The sequence below is a fragment of the Penicillium concentricum genome (genome assembly GCF_028827145.1).
Source record: "Penicillium concentricum strain IBT 3081 chromosome Unknown utg000002l_segment0_segment0, whole genome shotgun sequence".
Lineage (NCBI taxonomy): Eukaryota > Fungi > Ascomycota > Eurotiomycetes > Eurotiales > Aspergillaceae > Penicillium > Penicillium concentricum.
The window spans coordinates 9,302,674-9,325,678 of record NW_026622755.1 but is presented as its reverse complement, the minus strand read 5'-3'; the positions used below and the strand labels follow the sequence as shown (position 1 = coordinate 9,325,678).

At 48.0% G+C, this 23,005-nt stretch overlaps 10 protein-coding genes across 10 annotated transcripts; 5 read left to right on the top strand and 5 right to left on the bottom strand.

Annotated features, from left to right (window-relative positions):
* Positions 1–13: 13 nt before the first annotated feature.
* Positions 14–282, bottom strand: N7517_007255 (uncharacterized protein; the record flags this gene model as incomplete). The annotated part of the gene is made up of 2 exons (XM_056724985.1): positions 14–249; positions 270–282. The coding sequence occupies 2 exons, from the start codon at positions 280–282 to the stop codon at positions 14–16; spliced, it is 249 nt and encodes an 82-aa protein (XP_056581235.1).
* Positions 283–1,592: 1,310 nt separating this feature from the next.
* Positions 1,593–2,412, top strand: N7517_007254 (uncharacterized protein; the record flags this gene model as incomplete). The annotated part of the gene is made up of 3 exons (XM_056724984.1): positions 1,593–1,724; positions 1,942–2,022; positions 2,122–2,412. The coding sequence occupies 3 exons, from the start codon at positions 1,593–1,595 to the stop codon at positions 2,410–2,412; spliced, it is 504 nt and encodes a 167-aa protein (XP_056581234.1).
* Positions 2,413–3,796: 1,384 nt separating this feature from the next.
* On the top strand, positions 3,797–5,393 carry N7517_007253 (Amino acid transporter transmembrane; the record flags this gene model as incomplete). Its single annotated transcript, XM_056724983.1, has 6 exons — positions 3,797–3,909; positions 3,974–3,987; positions 4,046–4,118; positions 4,176–4,507; positions 4,557–5,254; positions 5,304–5,393. 6 exons carry the CDS (start codon positions 3,797–3,799, stop codon positions 5,391–5,393), a joined length of 1,320 nt encoding a protein of 439 aa, XP_056581233.1.
* An 846-nt stretch (positions 5,394–6,239) lies between these two features.
* N7517_007252 (Major facilitator superfamily domain general substrate transporter) lies at positions 6,240–8,330 on the top strand (the record flags this gene model as incomplete). The annotated part of the gene is made up of 9 exons (XM_056724982.1): positions 6,240–6,353; positions 6,410–6,490; positions 6,558–6,610; positions 6,673–6,930; positions 6,984–7,642; positions 7,703–7,861; positions 7,913–8,123; positions 8,178–8,235; positions 8,289–8,330. The coding sequence occupies 9 exons, from the start codon at positions 6,240–6,242 to the stop codon at positions 8,328–8,330; spliced, it is 1,635 nt and encodes a 544-aa protein (XP_056581232.1).
* A 451-nt stretch (positions 8,331–8,781) lies between these two features.
* On the bottom strand, positions 8,782–9,661 carry N7517_007251 (uncharacterized protein; the record flags this gene model as incomplete). The annotated part of the gene is made up of 4 exons (XM_056724981.1): positions 8,782–8,979; positions 9,039–9,200; positions 9,261–9,578; positions 9,626–9,661. 4 exons carry the CDS (start codon positions 9,659–9,661, stop codon positions 8,782–8,784), a joined length of 714 nt encoding a protein of 237 aa, XP_056581231.1.
* Positions 9,662–11,174: 1,513 nt separating this feature from the next.
* Positions 11,175–12,304, bottom strand: N7517_007250 (uncharacterized protein; the record flags this gene model as incomplete). Its single annotated transcript, XM_056724980.1, has 2 exons — positions 11,175–11,616; positions 11,661–12,304. The coding sequence occupies 2 exons, from the start codon at positions 12,302–12,304 to the stop codon at positions 11,175–11,177; spliced, it is 1,086 nt and encodes a 361-aa protein (XP_056581230.1).
* A 550-nt stretch (positions 12,305–12,854) lies between these two features.
* N7517_007249 (GMC family oxidoreductase) lies at positions 12,855–14,716 on the top strand (the record flags this gene model as incomplete). Its single annotated transcript, XM_056724979.1, has 2 exons — positions 12,855–13,061; positions 13,112–14,716. 2 exons carry the CDS (start codon positions 12,855–12,857, stop codon positions 14,714–14,716), a joined length of 1,812 nt encoding a protein of 603 aa, XP_056581229.1.
* Positions 14,717–15,571: 855 nt separating this feature from the next.
* N7517_007248 (uncharacterized protein) lies at positions 15,572–15,920 on the bottom strand (the record flags this gene model as incomplete). Its single annotated transcript, XM_056724978.1, has 3 exons — positions 15,572–15,674; positions 15,748–15,835; positions 15,902–15,920. The coding sequence occupies 3 exons, from the start codon at positions 15,918–15,920 to the stop codon at positions 15,572–15,574; spliced, it is 210 nt and encodes a 69-aa protein (XP_056581228.1).
* Positions 15,921–17,967: 2,047 nt separating this feature from the next.
* N7517_007247 (mannitol dehydrogenase family protein) lies at positions 17,968–19,530 on the top strand (the record flags this gene model as incomplete). Its single annotated transcript, XM_056724977.1, has 1 exon — positions 17,968–19,530. One exon carries the CDS (start codon positions 17,968–17,970, stop codon positions 19,528–19,530), a length of 1,563 nt encoding a protein of 520 aa, XP_056581227.1.
* Positions 19,531–20,296: 766 nt separating this feature from the next.
* Positions 20,297–21,916, bottom strand: N7517_007246 (glycoside hydrolase family 72 protein; the record flags this gene model as incomplete). Its single annotated transcript, XM_056724976.1, has 1 exon — positions 20,297–21,916. The coding sequence occupies one exon, from the start codon at positions 21,914–21,916 to the stop codon at positions 20,297–20,299; it is 1,620 nt and encodes a 539-aa protein (XP_056581226.1).
* Between the last annotated feature and the right edge of the window lie 1,089 nt (positions 21,917–23,005).

Below are 23,005 nucleotides of genomic sequence, written 5' to 3'. Positions count from 1 at the left end.
CACCAAGAGGCTACTAGTCAACAGCACCACGTAGAGGTCCAAGCTCGCGGCTGTTGGATCCCCCGGAACGCTCTCTGCTGTCCCGGGAGACCCCGGCCTTTGTGGAAAGGCCGGTCGATTCATTGTCGGGACTTGGGTCTGCGTCTTTTTCATGGTCGTGGTCGTGGTCGTGGTCGCTACGAGTCGCGGGTCGGATCCACTGCAGATACACATCTAGCAGAATCTCAGTTCCGGTCGGTGTCGTGGTCTCTAGTGGGTTTCGTAGCCACTAGCTCGCTCCATCGTATCAACCCAAGTCAGGCTTCGCTGCAAGCCCAGTGCCTGCAACAGATTGGCGAACTTTTTTGCTGAGTGTGATCAGGTTTCCGACTCCCTCGTTTTCCACGTCTCCGTCGACGATTCGAAGTTTTCACTCGACCACTCGGCCGTCACCTCAGAATACTTGCCACCTCTGACTAACCCCTCGGTCGGATGCCCTACGCTCTTCATCAAACTCAGAAGAGGTCGTTATTATCATCAAGTCGTGGAATGGTAATAATAGGGGTAATAATAGGGGTTATTAGATAGTGGATAGGATGGTTGTAGGAAGGAAAGTCAGGAGAAAGCAAGGGAGGGATGGGGGCCCATTATATGTTACTAGAACTATGCCTTCCGTTTACGAATTGAGAATTTGACTTTGACCCCAATGTATATATATACTTCAAAGTTTAAATCCATAGAGATTTCACTGGCCAGAATACATTAGAATACCACATACTTCAAAGTTTTCCGCATGTTCTACTACTTTACTCTTTTGGGAATTCACTCATAACCAGGTAAACACTATGTCTGCTATTAGCTTTTCCAGTTTACTTCAATATATTCATGGATGCATATGAAGATCTTCCGTATTCCTACAAAGAATCGGACACCCACGTTGACAAGATTTGGAACCCCTGCACAGCACAGATTTCGAGTGATACGCCACAAATATAAATCGTCAAACTTAGCCGTTTCTATGGGTACCTGCAGATCAATCGAGTCTCGAGATATATGGTCCAACCTAAGGTCCGGGGGACGCAGGCAAAAAGTACGCATGGCTTGGAATCTAGGACTCCATGGATAAACCCGAGTCATTTTTGGGGAAACAGAGTTAAGCCAATCTAACTTTTGCCGACTTTTGTCGTCTTGATATTCACTATTTCTAGAGTTGATTTGCCACATCGCAAGTAATCTGGAAATTCTCCGACGCCAGATACGGGCCGCTGTAGGTTTAATGTGACCTGTAAAATAAATTGCTAGCTTTAAACTGACAACCCGTCATGCCGACTACACAGCATGTAGGCTAAAGCGACAGCTAGAAAGACTGTATTGAATGGTTAGCTTTAGCTCTGTTATGAGGTATTTTGGTAGAAAGAGCCTAGGGAACCTTTGACAGTTTTGAATAGCCCATATTGGCCATATGAATTTAGAATTCTCACGGAACTTGGAAGTCTTAATGGGTGATTGCGAAAACCCACATGAAAGGCACCGCTCCTCTCTTTGGAAACTTCTCTTCCTTTCTCCCCACCAAATCAAAGCTTCTCGTCTCCTTTTCAAGAAAAATTGAAAAGATGGATTCTGTCGGCGATCCCTCGGCTCCTCCCAACCCTCCCCCTGGCCCTGGGTCCAGTGCCAATGGTTTTACCAGCCGCCAGCGTAAGCGGTTGAAGGAGAAGCGTCGCCGGCTAAGAAAGGCAAGTCCCGTGATAGCTCGTCACATCATATGTCATTTAGTCGTGTTTGCTGGATCACGTTATCTCTTTCCTTTCTCGCGGAAATTTTCCTGGGAAATCACTCATCCTTCTGCCGATTCAACATCGATTCAACATGTGTCCCACATCCCAAAGTTGACGATAAATTCTCCCTTCACAATGCCTGACCGTCCAGATGTTTGCGGAGCGACACTCATATCGAATCTAGAAGGAAGCAACAAAGGCCGCCAAAGAGCGTATCGCCCGCCTGGCTGAGCTCTACTCACGCACCGTACAGGCGCAGGCTGAGGTTAGATACCCCCGCTTTCTTCCCCCGTTGATCTCCAAACCAGTCTTCTTCTGGGGTGGTACGAGTGAATATGAGATCTGAAGTGTATGACCTGATTAGCTTGTGGCTGCCATCTATGCTGATCCTGGTGTGGCTAGCGGTGGTATGGTTGGCATGGGCCGTGATGGTGGTCAAGATGGTGCTCTCCATGGCGCCACTACGGGCGCACCGTCGCTCGCTACTCCCGGCCCCGCCAGCACCGTCGGGGCCTCCCGCACCCCCGATACCCACAGTGACCCCCCTCGCACAGCGAGAGCCGGCCCGCGAGCAACGAAACCCTCCCCTTGCCTACAACACCCCTCATTGGGCTCACACGCCCGGACTCGCCCTATGTCAGCACCCTTGTGGTAAGTTGGTTGATCTCTTATTGTCTCTTGAATCTTCTTGTCGATGGGTATCAAGCACTTGTCAACCGCCATGCGCACGTTATACGCGCACATAATATGCAACATACCAAGGCTGACATGTTCTTCGATTATAGCCAACGATGCTCAATAAGGGAGTGGAATGGAATGCCGTCCCCTGCATCTAAAGCCTGCCCGGACATGTTTTAGATTGCATTTTGAATGAATCTTCATCAGCCCCGAACGGGACACCCGAGAAAGAGCAGGTCTGGGCCAGCTCTTCGTATGTGTTTCTGATGTTTCTTCCTCCAATGGGCGCTTTTTGCTTTTTCGGAAAAAAGCATTGAATAAAACAAATATTTCATCCTCACGATACGAGATTGGCCGAGAGTAGGAGACGGCTTTTAAGCGACAGATTGGAATAGATTCAACAGCTTACGGTATTGGCAGTTGTAATAACACCTGCCAGAGAACCAAGGCCATGTAGTACAAACCGACAATTTAGTAAATTACAATAATGACTTGGAGGTAATATGTACAGTGACTCGGCAAAAGTATTAACACCCTTGTTTGTACCGCCTTCTGATTGATAGATACGGGCACACCGTCTTCGAATCCTGATGGAGAATCAAATTCCCGGCAGAATGGGGTGTTGACACTAGGCGGTGTGACAATAAAAACAATAATCACGTGGTTATGTCACATGACCTCGGGTAAAACTTTTCAGTCGGACGGAACACGGAAGGAGATATCCGCTTCCGGGGAGATCGGCAGGTTGATGTTACTGAATTTGCATCACTCACTACAATGAAGAATGAAATTGAACGATCCTCTGTCTAATAGTATACAGCATTTATAGAAGAAAAAAACCCTTCCTAGTTGGCTTGCTCAATGTTCAGGTAGTGGCTTTCAGACACGGAGAGTGGGCCCGGAACAGGGACGGAACAGGAACTCATGTTACATGCTCCTTCGAAGACGCCAAAATTTTTGATAGAGATTAGAGTATCCATTACAGATACACTCCACCTAATGCGGGGAAGAAGCATCCAAGAATCTGGGGTCTTTTATATCTTTCAATGTGATGTAAGACATTATCCAGGCATAGGGCCAAATAATGCCTGTAAAGACTGTCCTCCCCCCCCCCGGCACGCGTGAAGAATCAGTACATAAAAAGGTCATCTTGGTTCCATATATCCCGAATATTCCGCACAAAATCTTAGCTTTATTTGCATATTCCAATCATTGCTTCGCTCTGGCTGTCTCGTAGTTATCTTCCCCAGACGAGGAAATAGTGGGGCCATGGGAGTCAGAGATTTCTTCGAAGATCATCGTCGGTACTCAATGAGTCAACATCAACTTGCAACCTGCAACCAACCATTAACAATACCAACATGGAGAAAGACATGGAGAAAGATATGGAGAAAGTCATGGATTCAGAGAAGTCACAAGATCCATTTGCCGGGGAAGTTGTTGGTGGAGTGCGTTACAGGAGTATGAAGTGGTGGTAAGTCTACAATTGCAGGGTTCACAACAAGCTATTGCAGTAAGCTAATTAAATATGCGTTCAGGAACTGTGCAATTTGTACATATACCCCAGTTGGACTAAATTCAATCATGGACCATAACTAAACAGCCAATAGTGATGATTGCTCAGTCTGTCTCATTGGGAGTTCTCTCCCTCCCATCGTCGATGGCAGTCTTAGGTTTGGTCCCGTACGTCTGATGAGAATGTCTCTGACCTTTATCATGAACTCGTGCTAATCCTGATAGTGGTTGTATCATTATTGTTGGGATCGGAGCTTTGACGACCTACACTGGATATGTTGTCGGCCAATTCAAATTGCGGTACCCTCAGATTCACAACATGGCAGATGCCGCAGAGATATTATTCGGCGCTTGGGGTCGCGAAATCGTTGGAGTCGCTCAAGTTATCTGTTTTATCTTCCTCATGGGCGCCCATGTGTTGACATTCTCTATCATGATGAACACTCTTACTGAACACGGTGCTTGTACCATCATTTTCTGTCTGGTGGGAACTGTCCTCTGCTTCATCTTGACCCTCTCAAGGCGCATGGAGGAAGTTTCATACCTGGGCATTATATGTATGACAGAACTCTTTCCTGCTGTTGAAACTAAACTAACAACTACTAGCCTCGCTATCAATCTTCACCGCCGTAGTGATCACCATGATCGCTGTTGGCATCGAAGCACCCGATCCCAGGGCATATGCTATTACCCACCCATCTCTGATGAACGGGTTCTCCGCTACTCTTAATATCGTCCTTGCTTATTCTGGCCATATGTCCTTTTTCAGCTTCCAGTCGGAGCTGGAAGATCCACGTGACTACCCCAAAGCGCTGATTGCCTTCCAAGTAACGGACACATCGCTGTATCTCGTTGCTGCCATCGTAATTTACCGATACGCCGGCCCGGATGTCCTCAGCCCCGCCCTGCTGAGTGCAAGTGAAGTCGTTGCGAAAGTTGCATTTGGCATCTGCATCGGTACGATTGTCATTGCTGGAGTGGTCATTTGTCACGTCGGTGCAAAGACCATTTACGTGCGGATGTTCCGTGGTACCCATATGATGAGCGAGAGGTCTTTCCGTTCATATGGCACTTGGGTGCTTATTACTTTCACCATGTGGGTGATCGCCTGGATTATCGCACTCGCGATCCCTGTGTTCAATGATCTGCTCAACATGATTGCGGCGGCATTCTGCAGTTGGTTTTCGTTCGGTCTGGAGGGCCTCTTTTGGTTGAAGATGAACCGCGGACGGTACCTTTCAAGCAAACGAAAGATCGCTTTAACTGCACTTAACATCTTTCTTGTCGCCCTGTGTTGCCTGATTGTGAGTTTCCTACGTTTTGATTCACGAGAATCTGATACTAACGAATTAGTGTGGAATGGGTCTTTGGGCCACAGGAACAAGCATTCAGATCAATGCGCAGACTGCACAAAAACCTTTCTCCTGCGCATCTAATGCCTAGACTACTTTTTTTTCGTTCTCGTCGTTACGGAATATCCTTCTACATTATATACATAGCAATGATAGATCTAGAATGTACAATTACTTGCTGAGGCGCATTTTTTATTGAATCCAATGTCATTTAACCTGCAGCTTTCAACCGCCCATTACTCCATGAATATAGATACAAAGGGTATTTGGAGATAACATCATCATGTTTCACGTCATGTGAGGGGTGTCAACTACCTTTCTTTGTGTGGTGGTTCTATGGAAAGGTACTTGTATCACGAATTTGCATTGAACACGTTCTTACATTGAACATGCGGCCGAGTCCCTAGATGGGGATGGACGGTGTATTGAGCCTCCTATTATTTTCGTCCTGTCGCTTTCACTATGGATAGTTATCTTATTAAAGGCCAGCCAACTTTTGTGGCTGTGTGGCATGGGCAAACCAATACATGTAACGACCTATGAATGATAGATATACAAGGGATTGGGGGAGAGTCCAATCCAAGAAGTCTTTACTGGGAATTGATCATATCGGACAGGCCGTGTCAATCTTGGCGCTTTTATTAATAAAAATAGCGCGGAGACTTTTCCCACAAAAGTCGTGGGTCGGCCGGTAGATCTGCCGCACTATAAAAGTCTCCGTTGTAGAGTCGGAACCTTTCGTAGAATGCTAGTTTCCGCGACCATGCTCTACCCAGTTAAAGGAGACATACTGCATTGAAATTGCATTCGTCGGGGAAATTGCCCCGAGTTGACAAATGACCGCTGGAAGGCCTAAAATATCCCATGCTATGCAATATATCAGCCGGGTTGTTTCCTCTTACGTTTGTTCGTACAGACGCAATCGGTCTACTTTATCATGTCTACAGTGTCTATGTCGCTAGACCCCGAGCTCCTCAGGGATACTGAAAAGGTCATTCCGAGCGATTCGTCACAGGAATCACAGGAAAAGCGGCATATCACCGGCTTTAAGGTTCGTCTATTCACTTTCGGCCCACCTTCGTGGAATCAAACACCTGACTGTATTAGTGGTTCATACTTCTATTCAGTACCCTGACGGCAATCTTTGTTTACTCTCTGGACAATACAATTGTTGCCAACATTGCTCCGGTGGGCGCATCATCCTCTCCCCTCAGTCAAGAACCGCACACTAATATCTGTTTCTCTTTTTGAAAAGACAATTGTCAACGAGTTCAACGCCGTCGAAGATTTGCCATGGCTATCGGTTGGGTACGTGTTGGATAATAACGCTGGCCATGAACGTCGCCGCTGACAAGCTTCGCTCTATACAGGTTCATGATTGGAGGAACGGCAATGGTACTTCCGCTTGGAAAGCTGTACACGATATTCGATGCCAAATGGGTGCTTATTGTGTCTACTGTTGTGTTCATGGCAGCCTCTGCGCTGTGTGGAGGAGCGCCAACGATGGACGCCGAGATCATTGGCCGAGTCCTCGCTGGTGCAGGCGGAAATGGAATGTATTTCGGCCTTCTTGCTCTGATTTCCATGAATACCACCAGCCAAGAGCGGCCAAAATATCTAAGCTTGACGTGAGCATAGCTTTATGAAGACGGAGTGATCATACACTGAAATTTCATTTTAGTGGCTTGGTTTGGGGTCTGGGGACTGTGCTGGGTCCTGTTGTCGGCGGTGCCTTTGAGCTGTATACATGGCGGTGGGCGTTCTACATCAACCTTTTGTTTGGTGCTATCTTACTGCCAACCTATGTTTTTGTCATTCCGTCCAACAACCCGCTACCTGGCACATCGCGATGGCAGAAACTAACCACCTTTGACTTGGTGGGCACCATACTCAGCGTTGGGTCATTCACTACTTTGGTCATGGCAATCAATTTTGGTGGAATCCTTTACCCATGGAATAGCGGAAAGACTATTGCACTATTCGTTGTCTCCGGTGTTCTGTGGATTATATTCGGTATACAACAGGGTTTCAACATCGCCACCTCAGCCGAGACACGCATTTTACCCATCCACCTTTTTGCCCAGAGGGAGCCAGTGCTACTGTTTATCTCTTGTGCGGCAGTAGGTGCAGTGTCCTACATCAGTGTCTATTATATCCCTATCTATTTTCAGTTCACCCAAGGAGACAACGCGATCAAATCCGCCGTCCGTCTGCTCCCGTTTATCTTCCTGCTGATCGCTACTATACCAACTAGCGGGGCTATGATGTCCCATTTTGGCTACTACAAGCCCTGGTATCTGGGCGGCAGCGTAATCGCCTTCATCCCGGCTGTGCTAATGTGTAAGTCATACGTGGAGGTGCGTGTGTTCTTTGATCATATGCTAACATCATCACCAACAGCGACCATCGTCAACATCGACACCTCATCAGGCGTGATATATGGTCTCCAAATTGTGCTAGGACTTGGGGCTGGCGCATACACGCAGGCAGCTTTCGCGGTCATCCAAGCTGTTGTAGAACCCGGAGAAGCATCCAATGGGCTGACTCTCATGTTACTGGGTTCGTCTTTTTACTCCTCTGCCAAATTCCCAGCTAACACACACTTTGCAGCCCAGCTAATCGGCATAACGATGGGCTTGTCTATTAGCGGGGCGGTATTCGTCAATATTGCGTCGAATGGCCTGTTCGCCCTACTTCCTGGCTACCCCCAATCTCAGGTCAGGCAGATTGTCTCTGGGACTAGCAGCAAGCTACTTGCATCACTCTCTGAGAATATGCGTGAGCAGGCGCTTATTGTGATTGTGTCTGCATGGAAAAATATGTAAGTGGGGACTGTTCAGTTTCTGGTGGACGCCTTGCTAACTTTTCGGGGAAGTTTCATCTGTGTGTATGTGGCCGCTGCTGTGAGCTTGATATGCTCTATTTTCATGTCGGTAAGTGAAAAAGGGTCCTGGTTTGAATTACTCTTACTAAGTGATATGTACAGCATAATCGTTGTAATGTTTCAGCCGCTGCAGGGGGTGCGTGATATATCTACATATGCTTTGCAGCTTGGGAGGGCGGAGGGTTTCATCGGAAAAGGGTGCAATCGTTCTTAATGTGCTTAATCGAGGCACTCAGGTCGAACACCGAGTATTTTTTGGGTTTCTGATATCAAGCATTCTCCTGGGCTCTATCCCGAAAATAGAAGCAAATTAAGATGGCAAAGATTTGTTACAAATTTGCCAATCCTTCGACGGCCAAATTTAATGGCAGTATCATCAAACCATCAACTTGAATTACCTCTAATGCAGTATCAATTGAAACCATATACTACCAGTCCTGGATCTTCCCATAACCCACACTCGCCACCGAATCATTCGCCCAGTACCGCCCACTGATTTGGTCAATTTCGCCAATCGCCAATCACAGGGGAATTCTCGCTCCCTGGTCTGATAGAATGGTGAGATAGAAGCCCCGTGAGAGAAAGAATTTCCATACTAACCAACAGATTTGGGTGGCTGGCCCGCCTGCGCACCCAGTGGCGTGCCCACCCACCCAGGGCAGCAACAGTTAATCATCAGATGAGAATTTTCGCGGGTCAAAATTCGTGTGACGCAATTTAGAGCGGCCTTGCTGGTGAAGTAAGCAAGAGGGGGCCAGCCTGAAGCGGTCGCGGTGTGCTGGTCGGCTAAGTGCTAGAGTAAAGTGATTGTCAGCAGACCAGAAAGAGAGATAGAAGATCAAATTAACGTACTATATACTCCTCAACCAGATCATCCAGCTCGGAGAGGTTGAGATCAGGACTCAGAAATCGCGCCTGCAGGCGAGGATGGAAATATTTGAGCTGGCCGGATTGGGAAGAGATATTGACAATGCGGCCACCCTTACGCATGATTGGTAAGAAGGCTTGACAGATCTGGGCAGATTAACGGTTGGGAATGAGGACAAGAAGAGGGGGATCGGTGGACTTAGATACATTGAGTGTGCCGCGATAGTTCACGTCAAGAGTTTCCTGGCGCTGTGCGGCTGTGATGTTCCCTTGAAAATAATATAGCCCGGCATTGTTAATGACAACATCACAGCCCTTGTTTTCGTTTCTGATCCTCGCGGTGAGTGCGGAGATACTGGCCTGGTCCGTAAGGGAGAGCTGAGCAGGGCGAATCGACACAGTTGGGGGAATGGCCAGGTTGGTCAGATCGAGAGAAGCTCCAGCACGTGAGGCTGCATACAAAATCAGGGGACCTGAATACTGTTGAGCCAGCGCAGCACATATGGCACGCCCGATGCCACGGTTCTGCAATCATGGTGAGGGGTGACCTGGAACAAGAGGGGCAGACTTACGGCGCCAGTGACTACAGCTACCAGGGGAGTTTCCATGATTGCGCTGTAATGTTCTCTATTGAAGAAATGTAAACAGGAGGAAGTAGTTGGCTGTCATCGGAACGCTACGTAGTCCCGACGATAATTAATAATTATCCCAATTATGTTTAGTAGTAACTAATGCCAAGCTATGCAGTCCATGAGCGAGAGCCTCGGCCTAGCAACTAATGACGAGGAAGGCTATATTGCTAGGGCATGAAGATACGACATAATTGAGATGACGAGGCTTCAATAATTATCTATCTAGGAACCATGTCAAGTAGTTTTGATTTCCGCTTTCTATGCTTGAATTCAGAAGGGAACAACTTCCATGCCTATAAGCAGCTGGCATTGGGGAATTTTAGTTCCAAGTATCACCCGGCAAGCCGATATAATTTTCCGATGGGATAGAGCTAGGCTAAAGTATCTAGTATAATACACGGATTTCTTCTACTAAGCCACTTATGGGTTGAAATACAAGGCCAATATGATCGGGTTTCCATACTATGGGTTCTTTGGAGCCACCAAGCCCGTCTATAGCACTGCCAGTCTCATTGGCGAAAGAAATGATACATATTTTTCTCACACCTGGTGGTCGTACGATGCTAGATAATTGATTTTAAATCACTTTCATTGTGTCTATAATACTCTCATAGACACTTAAGCTGGTACATACGACCATAGGGTGTGGAAAACAGGGCTTCCCGTCCGCTCAGCCGTACTTAAGCCACACGCCGGTGAGTTAGTAGTTGGGTGGGTGACCACCAGCGAATCCTCACTGTTGTATGTTTATATTTTTTACATTCTTTTCATAATCGTCATGTCTGTTATCCCTCAAATTGCATTGGCGAACCCGAGCATTGCTGTCCGCTGCGTATCAAACAGCCCAGAGACTATATAGCATCTGTCACCTAGCTTGAAATCATTGAAGTCTAACATTTAAAATAACTATATATCTTGAAAGACAACTATAACTGTATCTTACGTATGTTCTAGTGTGTATACTCCCCCCTATATATGCTAGGGATCTCGGTGCCCGAGGCCGTAAAAGTATAGTAACTAACTACTACATATGTAATTAATTCATGAACTATCACTTTAATATATACCGTGATCTTGACGATCTCTCTATTAATGCATTCCTAGGGATCGGACATCTATGTAACTTACAATTTGGGGCTTAATCAGTAATTAAAATACCCAAAATTACTAGGAAATTCTGCATTACTTTGTAACTACGACGAATCGGCATGTTTGTATTGTTTGGTGACCACGGTTGGGCTATGGGCCCCAGTTGTGGGCCCAAAGCCCGGCCCATTCGTGGGTTGGATCGGGTTGGGCTTTGGGCTTTGTGGGCTTTGTGGGCTTTGTGGGCTTTGCGGAGGTCTACACAGCACTACGCGAATCATCGGGGTACACAGTTCAACAACTAAGGGAGCGTGGGGTGGTTTCGAGGGAAAATGAGCACTTCCACCAAGAAGACCGAAAGACAATGTGCAAAAGTAAATTGATTGTATGCAACCTTGAAATATTATGGTAACCCTTTAGGAGTCCCAACAACAGACCTAGGGGTATGATATGGTGTATAGTGCGAGCGACCATCCTGCGATTGATCATTCAACGACCCTCCATCCACCGATCCTGGTATTTGATCCAATTGTGTGAGAGGAAATTCACTATCCGTCTCGTCGATACCATACGTCCGTTTTGCCGTACTATTCTTGCTCAGCGTAGGTCCCGTGGACGGCTGCGTCGAGTATACAGCACGGACACTGGAGAACAAGGACGGGAAAGCGGCCTTGAGAATCGGTCGCAGCATGGGCGCGCATGAATTTGCAATGGCAAGAGCAGGCTCCGTCACACTCCAAAAGGCAGCCCAGATCATCGAGTAAGACAGATCGGTGAAATCGACTGTGGTGAGGACAAGGATGCGGATGATGGTGATGGAAGAAATACTGTGAAGCTCGTTAGAACTTTGTGAGGAAGAATCTGAGAAAACAGAGGAGGAATAACATACAAGACACCCAATCCAAAGATACCAATCAACGCCAACTTGGTCGCGAGAGACATCTGCAATTTCCAGACAAAACGAATAGGCAACGCCATAATCATCACATCGGTGAGCAGATTAAAGGCTCCAATCGTCGAAAACGCCACATTCTGACTCGCACAATGACCCGGCAGAGTTGGATTCCAGTTCTTCTCGAATGGTGTGCAGATTAGGAAGATCTGGAGCATACTCCCAGTCCAGTATGCACCCGCACAGCCCATACATATCCATGTCAGGATGCGGAATTCCCGCGACACAAAGATTCGCAGGTAGAAAGCGAGATAAGAGAATTTAGCCAGAACCATGGCGTTGTAGTAGACGATTTGGTAGACCATGAGCATTTTGGCGATCAATACAGCATTCTCTGTGGGGATAACGGTGATGTGGTGTCGCATCCCGACACGAGCATAGTGGAATTGCATCGCGAGCATTCCATATGTGTGAAATAAGCCCCCGACACAGAATGCATCGTCCCATCCTAGATAGGCTTTTCGGATTCGGCGGGAGACGCCACGCAATATTACCAAGAGGGTGGCGACTGCGACGAGGATTGTGTTGGCGATGAGCTGGTCTCGCACGATTGGGAATTCAAAGATATTGTATAATTGCATTTTTTCGTGAATATAGGATATAGAGTATAAAGGTGAAGAAACTTTCAACATTACCATTATTGTCCCCGCCAATCATACAAAGTACTATGTGCTAGGGTTTCAGACCGTTGATTGGCCAGACTAGTGATCGGCAGGGGTTAACCATGGAATTGTTATGGGCCGTTATAGCGGGCCGTTTTTCGAACCGAAAAACCTTAAGAATATTAGTTTACCTAAAAGGCTGAAGGAACTGACTGCCATTGGAAAGATTGTAAGACATTAGCTGGGGCTAAGTGAAGCTTGCAAAGACCATTTCCTCGATTGTATCCATTGTTTTGGGTATTAACGAATAAAAACCCAGTCACCACCATGGGATACAAATAGTCAGCTTCCGAAAAAGCTATAGTACGGAGCTAACAAACTGACAGCTGATAGTTAACAGCTAACTACTCCGTAACTAGTTAATATAGCTATAGTTAGCCGGAAGTATGCCCCTCCGTGTACTCCGCTCTCAGCCGATGTCTCCCCAAATATTTCTATAGTCAATTCCCCCATTAAACTAAATTGCAACATGGATGAATACGACTACATCATCATCGGCGCAGGAATCGGCGGTCTTGTTCTGGCAAATCATCTAAGCCAGGATGTCTCCGTCAATGTCCTCCTCATTGAAGCTGGCGCCAATCGGATGGGGGATCCTCGTATCGAGACCCCTGGATTTTTGGCTACAATGTATGGCAACCCCGACTTTGACTGGGATTACATGAGTATTCCGCAGGTATCTCCCCCTTAAACATCTTCTCGTATCCAAAACTAATTCATGAATAGGTCCATGCAAAGAACCGACAAATTGGCCAGCCCCGCGGTCGCGTCGTCGGCGGCTCTTCCGCATTGAATTTCTCCGTGGTTGTGTACCCCACCGCATCAGACTTTGATTCTTGGAAGGCCTTAGGAAACGATGGCTGGGGCGCCAAGGATATGGCTCATTATCTTCGGAATTTCCACACGTATTCCGCACCCAGCGAGGCCACAGCAGAACTACTCGGCACAAGTCGGTATATGAATGTTGATAACCAAGGATCCCATGGCCCTCTCCCCGTATCTCTACCCGATATATATGGGCCATTTAACAAAGCTTGGAACGAGACTTTTGCGCAATTAGGTTGGGAAACCGATGCCGATCCCCTCGATGGACACAAATTGGGCGCTTTTACCCCTCCACTGAGCGTCGATCCTAAGACGGGGACAAGAGGGTATGCAGCGGCATACTACTCCCCCGATGTTGCGGCGCGGCCGAACCTACGACTTCTCACAGAGACAATGGTCGAGCGAATTCTATTCAAACAAGAAGATGGAGAGGTCATCGCGACAGGTGTACAGGTCAAGACTCAAGGCAACCCAGACCCATACCAGATCAGCGCAACGAAAGAAGTTGTCCTCTGCGCAGGCAGCCTAAACTCTCCCCAACTGCTCGAGCTCTCGGGTATCGGTAGTGCAGAGCTTCTCCAGGCCCACGGCATCCCGCTAATCATTGACAACCCCGCTGTGGGCGAGAACCTCCAAGATCATGCCATCACAAGCATCAACTTCGAGATCGCCGACGGCCAGATTTCGGGCGATATACTGCGCGATCCAAACGTCGTCCAGGCTCTCATCAAGCTCTACGAGGAGACGCGCGGAGGCCCGCTGGCAGGCATGCCCCTCAGCATGGCTTATCTCCCGTTGGTGGATGGAACTGGTGCCGTGCCGAAAGAAGAAATCGAGACCCTGCTCTCCAGATACCTCGACGACGAGAACACCCCAGCCAATCTGCAGGCGCAATATTCTCACATCCGCAAGATGCTCCTCCAAAGCGACGAGGCTTCATCGCACTACCTCTTCCTTCCTGCCCAACTCCACATGAACCCAGGAAAGACAACTCTCACCGAAGTGCTGGCCAAAACTCTCCCGGAGAATTACATATCCATCATGATGCTACACAACCACCCCTTCTCCCGCGGCTCAGTCCACATTTCCTCCGGAAAGATTGAAGACAAGCCCACATACGACCCGAACCTGCTCTCACACCCGCTCGATCTAGAGATTATGGCCCGGCAGCTGCAATTCGTGGACCGCATTGCGGAGACTGCGCCTTTCTCAACCCTCCTCAAGACCGGGAAACGCGTTCCTGAGAATGCGACCGATTTGAGTGACCTGGACCATGTGAAGGATATTGTTAAGGATCTCCTGTACACGTGTTTTCATCCATCGGGCTCATGTGCTATGCTGCCCAGGGAAAACGGGGGTGTTGTTGATTCTAACCTAAAGGTTTACGGGACGAAGAACCTAAGGGTTGTTGATGCTAGTATTTTCCCGCTTGAGCCTAGTGGCAATATTCAGGCTACCGTTTATGCGGTTGCGGAGCGGGCGTCGACGTTGATGCGCCACGTTTGACCTCTGTGTCCCAGAATCTTCAATTGGGAAGAGAATATGAAAGAGCACCTTACGGTAGTGCATCAGGAAATAGTTTGATCTGGGCGCTGGGATTTGATCAAGACTAGTATGGGACATGACCTCTTGTTATGAATACCTCCCTGATAGCCCATATTTATTTCGCTAGATTGTATATAGGCAAATTGAAACAATGGTTTGACAGCGCAATGATCTAGAAGAGCTGACATGCAAGGAAGCCTTTTAAGGTATATCAATGCAACGTCTCATTCTTCGTAGGTCTCTCTTGGCAGGTGATGAGCCCTCCGAAGCTCTATCAACTTCATCATTGCGATCATTCAAGCGCCTTTTTTCAACGCGCAACTTCTCAACTTCTGGCGTGTCGCAGTAATCTCTATTTCGTCACCTAGCTGTCGACCCTCCACCCGTCAAGACCCCGGTTTTCATCAACGCCAGTCGCTTCATTTGACCAATTTTCATGTCTACTATATTCACCCACAACAGTGCGCTATCACATTTTTCGCGTATAAGCCCACCGTACAGATCTCAGAATTCCGTTTCACGGCCTCTTTGGCCATCCGACGGAGGCACTCGCGACCTGCTTCACTCAGATGTCGGCGGGGTTACACCGTCTCTAGGTCGACACTTGTTCGAATTGGGAGACCTGGGACATTTTCAGAGTCCGACTCCGGCGCTGCCTGTAATGTCATCTCGCGAATTGCTCGATGGTTGGCAGTTTTGTGAGGCATCAGAAGAAACGGTTCATCAACATCACCGAGTGCTGCTTCCACGGTTTAGACGGCAGAATTCCAGGTAGTATGCGCGGGGAGGGTCACATAAGTTCACTGTGCTCCCCATTCATGGACTCAGCAAGCTGGCGAAGGGTATTGTGCAGGGTAATGAGTGCGATAGATCCTCGGAGGCCATGTCGTCGGCGGGCCTCGTCCTTTCCTTTTGGTTACTATCTATAATTAACCTAAAAGATAAAATCCTTAAGTCCTCTTTAAGATTCTAGAGGAGTGAAAACTACTTACCGTTCTTTATCGAGTTGAAGGCGAATATGTTTGGTTTCGACAGCAGTTATCGCTGGACTGTATCCAGAATGAGGTCGTTCAGCACTATCTATGATGAGGCGGTAGTAATGATTGTGTTGCAATGCACTTGGGTATTAGGTGAAAGGCCGCATACCTTGAGTCGCGATAGACATAGTCGTTCCCTCCCGTTTAAAAGCACAAGTGATGTCTTTAGAGCGTCCGATGAGGCAGGAGCGGAATCTAAGAGAACTACCCAGTTGACTGCCTGAATGCCTGGATTTTGCCTATATTTAGACCACTTTTTACAACCATAGAGCTTAATCGGGTACGGAACAATTCGGCCCGGTGAACGCATGAAGCCTTTTATATAATACAAATTTATGCATCACCACATTTTGAGGTGGTTTACTCCTATGCGCCATTATAGCTAGCCCTATTTCCTACAGTAAATTTTAGTATTTCTGCCTTTTTTCTAATTTTTATTTCACAATTGTTTAATTGATAAAAGCATGCGTGTTCCACTATACTACCCATATTATCAATCCTAGGCGTAGGCGTTCTTGCCGCAGTATTCGGCGACATGCGACATAAATCTCTGTCCTGTGGGATGATAATTTGGGATACAGTAGAGATTTTCGCGGCGATTAGTATAGCCGCTTCATGCGATTTTGCCCAGGCTTTGGTGGCTGAGCTAAAATACGAGATTTTAAGGTCAGCTGGTGTACTCTTGAAATATCACTCAGGGGTATTGTGTCAAAATTGGCGATCTGGCTATATACCTTTGCACCGAGAAGAAATATAGTAGCATTTATCCGAGCTGGAATGATTGCTTGCTCTGAGTTCCAAGACGAGAACACCCAGGACTGAGTGAAGGTTAATACCCTGGATATGCTGCTTTTTATGGTTTTCTAGGGCGTCTGGGGATGGTCGCATATGTCACCTACGGAACGGTTCTTTGTGGCTTCCGGTGGAATAAGCCCAAAGATGTGGCTACCATAATCAACATACCCTGGCGGCTCAGTCGATACGATATCTTAAAGTAAGTCCGGTGATGAATCCAAGTCCACAGAGCTGGGTCCATTTGCGAGGTCATCTGCCCGCCCCCAAAATATAGGGGGGTTTCACTTTTTTTTCCCCTTTACCGATGGTAGCGCTGGTTCCGGTTTCAGTGAAGATAGTGGAATATGGTTGTCTCATGGTATGAGAGCTTTATCTACTCCGTACTGTATTTGCCACCTCCATTGCTATCTACGGAGTGGTGGGATTGGTCTTACTAAGTGTGCAATATATATCCGCAGATCAGTCTGGCCCGGCCGATACTTAATTTATACATTGGAGTGTGACCGTACTATAAATTGGAGCAGAAAATGAACCAAGTCACAAACAAGTTTAATATATTTAATAAACTACATTTATTTCCATGTAGCAAAATAATCGAAATAACTAAATAAATAAAAAATAAAAGAACAAAAAGATATGATAAGAGTGGGATTCGAACCCACGCCTCTTGCGAGACCAGGAAACTATTGCTAGTTATAGAGTCAAGGTATACCTTAACCTGGCGCCTTAGACCAACTCGGCCATCTTACCAATTGATGGAATATGTGTCCTCTTCATGCATTATAGTTAAACTTTACATTCCAAACAAAAAAAACAAAGAAAAAGAGGCAACTCCAGACCGGATTTCCTCGGGTGGGGCTTTCCCATTTCAGCTATGATCTCACAAAATTGGGGAACATATCAACTTCTTCTAAATTTTCAGTCCAGCTGACCCTTTTATCCCTCTAGGGAAACCCCATACCATGTCTCGTCTTGTCGCGTCTGTTAGCAACAAAATCCCGAAACCATAACAAAAATCCCGAAAGGGGCCAATGCATCGGGAAAAAAGAATGTTCTCGGCCCCCGAGATCGGAAGCGGACAGCTCTGACGCAAGGGTGCTTATATTATTAGAACCATAAATTTCCAAGGCTGCGCGCGGACTGGTTGAGTTAATCTCCACCAAAACAAACTAATCAGATGCCAAAGGATTATTCCATATGGCTCTTTGCAGTCACCAGGAAGGTGGACACCTTCAGGGGTGGCGGTTTGAGTCCACATGATGTAATATTCGCCCTGGCTGATCAGCGGTCAAAACCAGCGGTGACCCTCGCAAGCTGGTCGACTTACTTGCAAACCTTTCATATTTTTCCAAGCCCCTTCTTTCAATCCCCTTAATCACAATGGCAGCCCTACGGCTCAACACCAAGAACTTGGACTTAATTGGGAAGGCAAGCCGTGGGAAGATCCAAATTCCAAGCCACCGTTCACGCAATGCCGGTGCCGTTAAGGAGGGAATTGTTCACATTGGCGTTGGCGGTTTCCACAGAGCTCATCTGGCCGTCTACGTTGATCAATTGATGGAGAAGCATGGTATTAAGAACTTCGCAATTTGCGGCGTTGGCTTGCAACCCTTCGATTCTGCTATGCGTGATATCCTGAGAGAGCAGGACCACCTCTACACCGTCATGGAGCGCTCTGACAAGGGAAGCTTCGCCCACGTCGTGGGATGCATCAATTCCTACCTCTATGCCCCAGACAACCGCGAAGCTGTCATCGCCAAGATGGCCCACCCTGATACCCATATTGTGTCGCTCACCATCACCGAAAGCGGCTACTACTACAACGAGAACACACACGAGCTGCAAAGCGAACACCCCGATATCAAGTACGATGCCACTGCGGCCAACGAGAACGCACCGCGCACAACCTTCGGTTTCCTCTACGCTGCCCTGGCACGACGCCATAGACAAGGACTCAACCCCTTCACTGTCATGTCGTGTGATAACATGCAGAAGAACGGCTCCATCACACGCCACATGCTAGAGTCATTTGCGCGCATGCGTAACCCTGAGGTCGCAGAGTGGATTGCCGAGAAAGGCGCCTTCCCCAACGCCATGGTAGACCGCATCACACCCCAGACAGAAAATGTCGATAAAGAGGCACTAGCCGAAAACTTTGGCATCGAGGACGCATGGCCCGTTGTCACAGAGCCCTTCATGCAATGGGTCATCGAAGACAAGTTCTCCGACGGCCGCCCACCTTTCGAGAAGGTCGGTGTCCAGGTTGTTAATAACGTCCACGACGTCGAGCAGTTCGAGATGCACAAGCTCCGCCTGCTCAACGGCAGTCACTCGGCCATTGGCTACCCCGGTCAACTGGCTGGCTTCAAATACGTCCACGAAGTCATGCAGAATGCAAAGCTGCGCAAGTTGGTGTGGGAGATGATGCAAGAGGAGGTGAAGCCGCTTTTGCCCAGCATCCCCGGCGTCGATATCGACCAGTATTGCAGAACGCTCATGAAGCGCTTCTCCAACTCCACAATCCAGGATCAGCTGCCTCGCATCTGCCTCAATGCCTCCGGCAAGATCCCACAGTTCATCATGCCCTCGATTGCCGAGGTGATTATGAAGTCTGCAGCAGATAAGCGTGAATATCCTTTCCGCCGCCTCTGCTTCGTCGCGGCGGCTTGGTTCACTTATATCAGGGGCGTCGATGACAAGAAGGCTACCTTCAACGTCAACGACCCCATGCTCGACGAGCTCCGGGCTGCGGCCAAGGCCGACCCTGGCGGTCCTTTGGGACTACTGGAAATCAAGAACCTCTTCGGTGACGACTTGCGCACAGATAAGAGGTTCATCGCTGAGATGACACAGGCCATGAAGGACATTGCCGAGAAGGGTGTCTTGGCCACACTCGACGAGTACTTCCCAGACTCGAAGGAAGACCGAAACGACGTTGACTAAGCGCTGTTGATTTCTGGCGAAAAAGTTACACTTGCGTCTGCGAGCGTTGTTTTACATTTTTATTTTGCATGCGTCCTGAGGGGTGAATATACCCAGGAGAAAATTACAAGAGGGTAGATAAAATTACCTGGCTATGTATGTACTTGTATATTGGAATGGATCTCGCTCTTTGGAGAGACCTGGCGGATTTGGGATGTGTTTTTTTTGGAGAAAGCTGCAACATTTTGTGGGCGGGGGATATATGGTCTGTTAGGGTAGACCAATGCGAATCTTAATTATTACCGATATAAAAATCCCGGGAGCAACTTTCCAGGCCTACAACATAAGTGGGGTAGATAACTTGCTCGGGGGTCACCTTCTCAACCATTCACCTTCTCTATAAGCGTGCTCAGTTTTACATTGGAAAAAAAGGTGAGTACGTAAAAGGGAAAATGACGACGAAGGCACATTGGAGAATATTTTCAAGCTAATAGTGTTCCATAAGCTATCAAGATGGCTAGGTAGGTGGCTCAATGACAACATGAGATCCATAGCCAATCAACAAGTCGGCAGTTATCGTTATTGGAAGAGACCTAGAACTACCTACATACGGAATACAAGCTGGGATTTGTTTATGACATCAATATATTTGGAATCCGGGATAATAAAACACCCGCTAGTTTAGAAGAAGTATGTAGGAACGATGTTACAAAAAAGCCACACCCATCTCACTGGGGGCTATACAAAACAGCCAATAAAACAGTCTCAATCATCAGCGCAAACAAGTTTACAGCATGATCATGAAGACACCAGAGGCAACAGCAGCGACTGCATAGGCACCCGTCTGCCAGGCACCAATGTGCACAGCCTGGGGAACAGTACCAGCAGCAATACCAGACGAGGTAGCACCACCACCACTAGCAGAGCCAGAAGCACCAGCACCAGTGCTAGCAGCAAGACCACCATCGACAGCACCAGTACCAGCAGAGCCAGCAGCACTCATCTGAGTAGCGCAGGAGCCAGAGGCAGAGGTAGACTTCTTGGTCTTAGCGACACCATTGAAGTCACAGGCCTTCTCACCAGCGGTACCCTTGTTCTTCTTGTAGTAAGCGTTCATGGCCCAGGCCAGACGCTGTTTAGCGGAGCACATGGAGTAAGCGCCATAGGTTCCAGAAGTGGCGTTCGACTCCACTCCGTTCATGACGCCCTTCTCGCCGCCGAGATAGCCGAAAGTGGATCCGACCTGCTTGTCGGTGATATCGGAGTTAGGGGCACACTCGAGGGAGTTGTACATGCACTCGCAGAGGTCTGCGTTGGGCGAAGGGGGAAGCTTGCTCGCGGCGTTCCAGTCTGAGCCGATGGTGGGGCAGCTGCGACCGACTGTGGTGGAGACGGAGTATTTGTCTGATTTCACGCCGGTCGGGGTTGCAGAGGCCATTTGCTTGGAGAGGTTGGTGAAGTCGGGAAGGGTTTTGACCTCGTCGCCGTCGACGGAGACGAGACCGTACTTGTTGGCTTCTTCGTAGTACATGTAGACGATTCCGCCGGACCAGACGTCGGTCATCTTGTCGCTGTACAGGACGGGAACATCGGTGAACTTGCGGGGGCGGACTTCGTTGCAGCCGTACTCAGAGAAGAAGGCGGGCACGGGGTAGTCGGCGAATTCCTTAGTGCGCTCGGAGTAGCCGGACTTCTGGAAGGTAGAGTCACCGCACCACTCGTAGATGTTGTAGCCGAAGAAGTCGATGGAGTCGGCGGCTTCATCGCAGATCAGGTAGTTGGAGACGGCTTCGCGGACGGTGGCATCGTCGTCAGTGGCGTAGCCGACGGCGAGGGAGGTGCGATAGTTCTTTTGCTTGATGTAGGACTTCATATCGCGGACGGCGGCCTTGACGTAGGCCATGGAGTTGGTGTTGTTGACCTTGTTGGCGACCTCGTTTCCGGCGAAGAAGCCGATAACGTTGGGGTACTTGGCGAAGGCATCGACGACCTGGGAATAGCGAGTGAAGAGATCCGAGTTCCAGGTAGGGTCGTCGGACACAATAGATTCGCTAGGCGAGGACAGATCGGTGATCAGGTAGATACCGGCATCGGCGAGGGCGTTCATACACTCGTCGTGATCCTTGCTGGGGTCGACGGCGTATGTACGGACGACATTGGTGCGCAGTTGGGTCAAGTACGGAATATCACGCTTGCAGCTGTCGATGGCCAGCGGGTCGGTATATGAGTCCTTGCCGGAAGCACCATTGCGACCCGTGTAGTTGGGCTGGTACGCGACACCACGGATGAAGAACTCGGTGCCGTTGTTGGAGTAGAAGAACTTCTTGCCCTTGATCTCAATAGAGGGGATGTCGGCAGCCACGGCCGCTCCCAAAAGGGAGAGACCAGCAATGATAGAGGCTTTCATTGTGCAAGTTGAAATCCCAAAGAATGTCTAACGACCGGAATCAAAGCGAGTGTAAATAAGAGAAAGAATGGAAAACTAGGAAGGAAGAAAAGGGAGAAGGGGAAAGAGGACCCAAGGGGTGTACGCGCATTCATGTGGGTATACTGCATATCAATGGATTACATACAAAGAGTACATTGGTTTATTTTGTATTTATTGTTTATATTTGTTTTTTTTTCGTATCAAATTGAAAGATGTGATTGGCAATCCATGTGATGGATGCAACGGAAGAAGTTGATATCCCACGTCATTGGCCCTTACACTCCACCTCTCCACTGTGCCCTTCCTTTAAGCCTTTCCCGTTGAGTCTTATTTGTCACTGCCCCTGAAACAAGTGTATACGCTAGTAAGCCCGACGGCTGATGCTCGAAAAGACCCTGGGGGACCCTGACTGGAGGGTGATGTGGAGTCTCATTCGTCATTTTCTGGTATTAATCTATTGGAAAGTATCTTGTACGGAGTAACTTCAGACACAGCTAAGTAGTACGATGTAGTACAACGTATAGCCTACAATATTCTATGATAGACAAGACATGATTCTGTTCAAGCAAATTCAGAAAGCTTGTTCGTTGCCAAGGGCGATCGATGCGATGACGTCGGGGTGAAAATTCTGGGCATCCTTGGCCAAGGCTTGTATATCGTGATACTTAAGACGGAAATATAAGACATGATACAGTGTAAATCCCGTCCCAAATCATGGGCCTCATTGTAGCCCACAGAGAATACTTGTGTACAACATAGACGGGTACTCGTGGACTCCTGGGGAATTTCGGCCCAATCCACGGATCGCATTTATGATACATATTCTTCCAAGGTTGGAATGCTATACTTGTCAGTATATTATTGTAACCGTCTACTGATGAGGAAAAATCCATCGACATTTAGAAAATCCTTAAATTTGCACGGGCGATCAGGCGGCACAGCAGGCACTAATATTTCCTTCCATTAGGTTACCACATCCCTCTTTTCCATGGAAATAATTATGCCAATTCTTTTTCTAAAAAAAGCGCAGTCTACAACATACTTTGTGCAGCCCAACACATACCATTC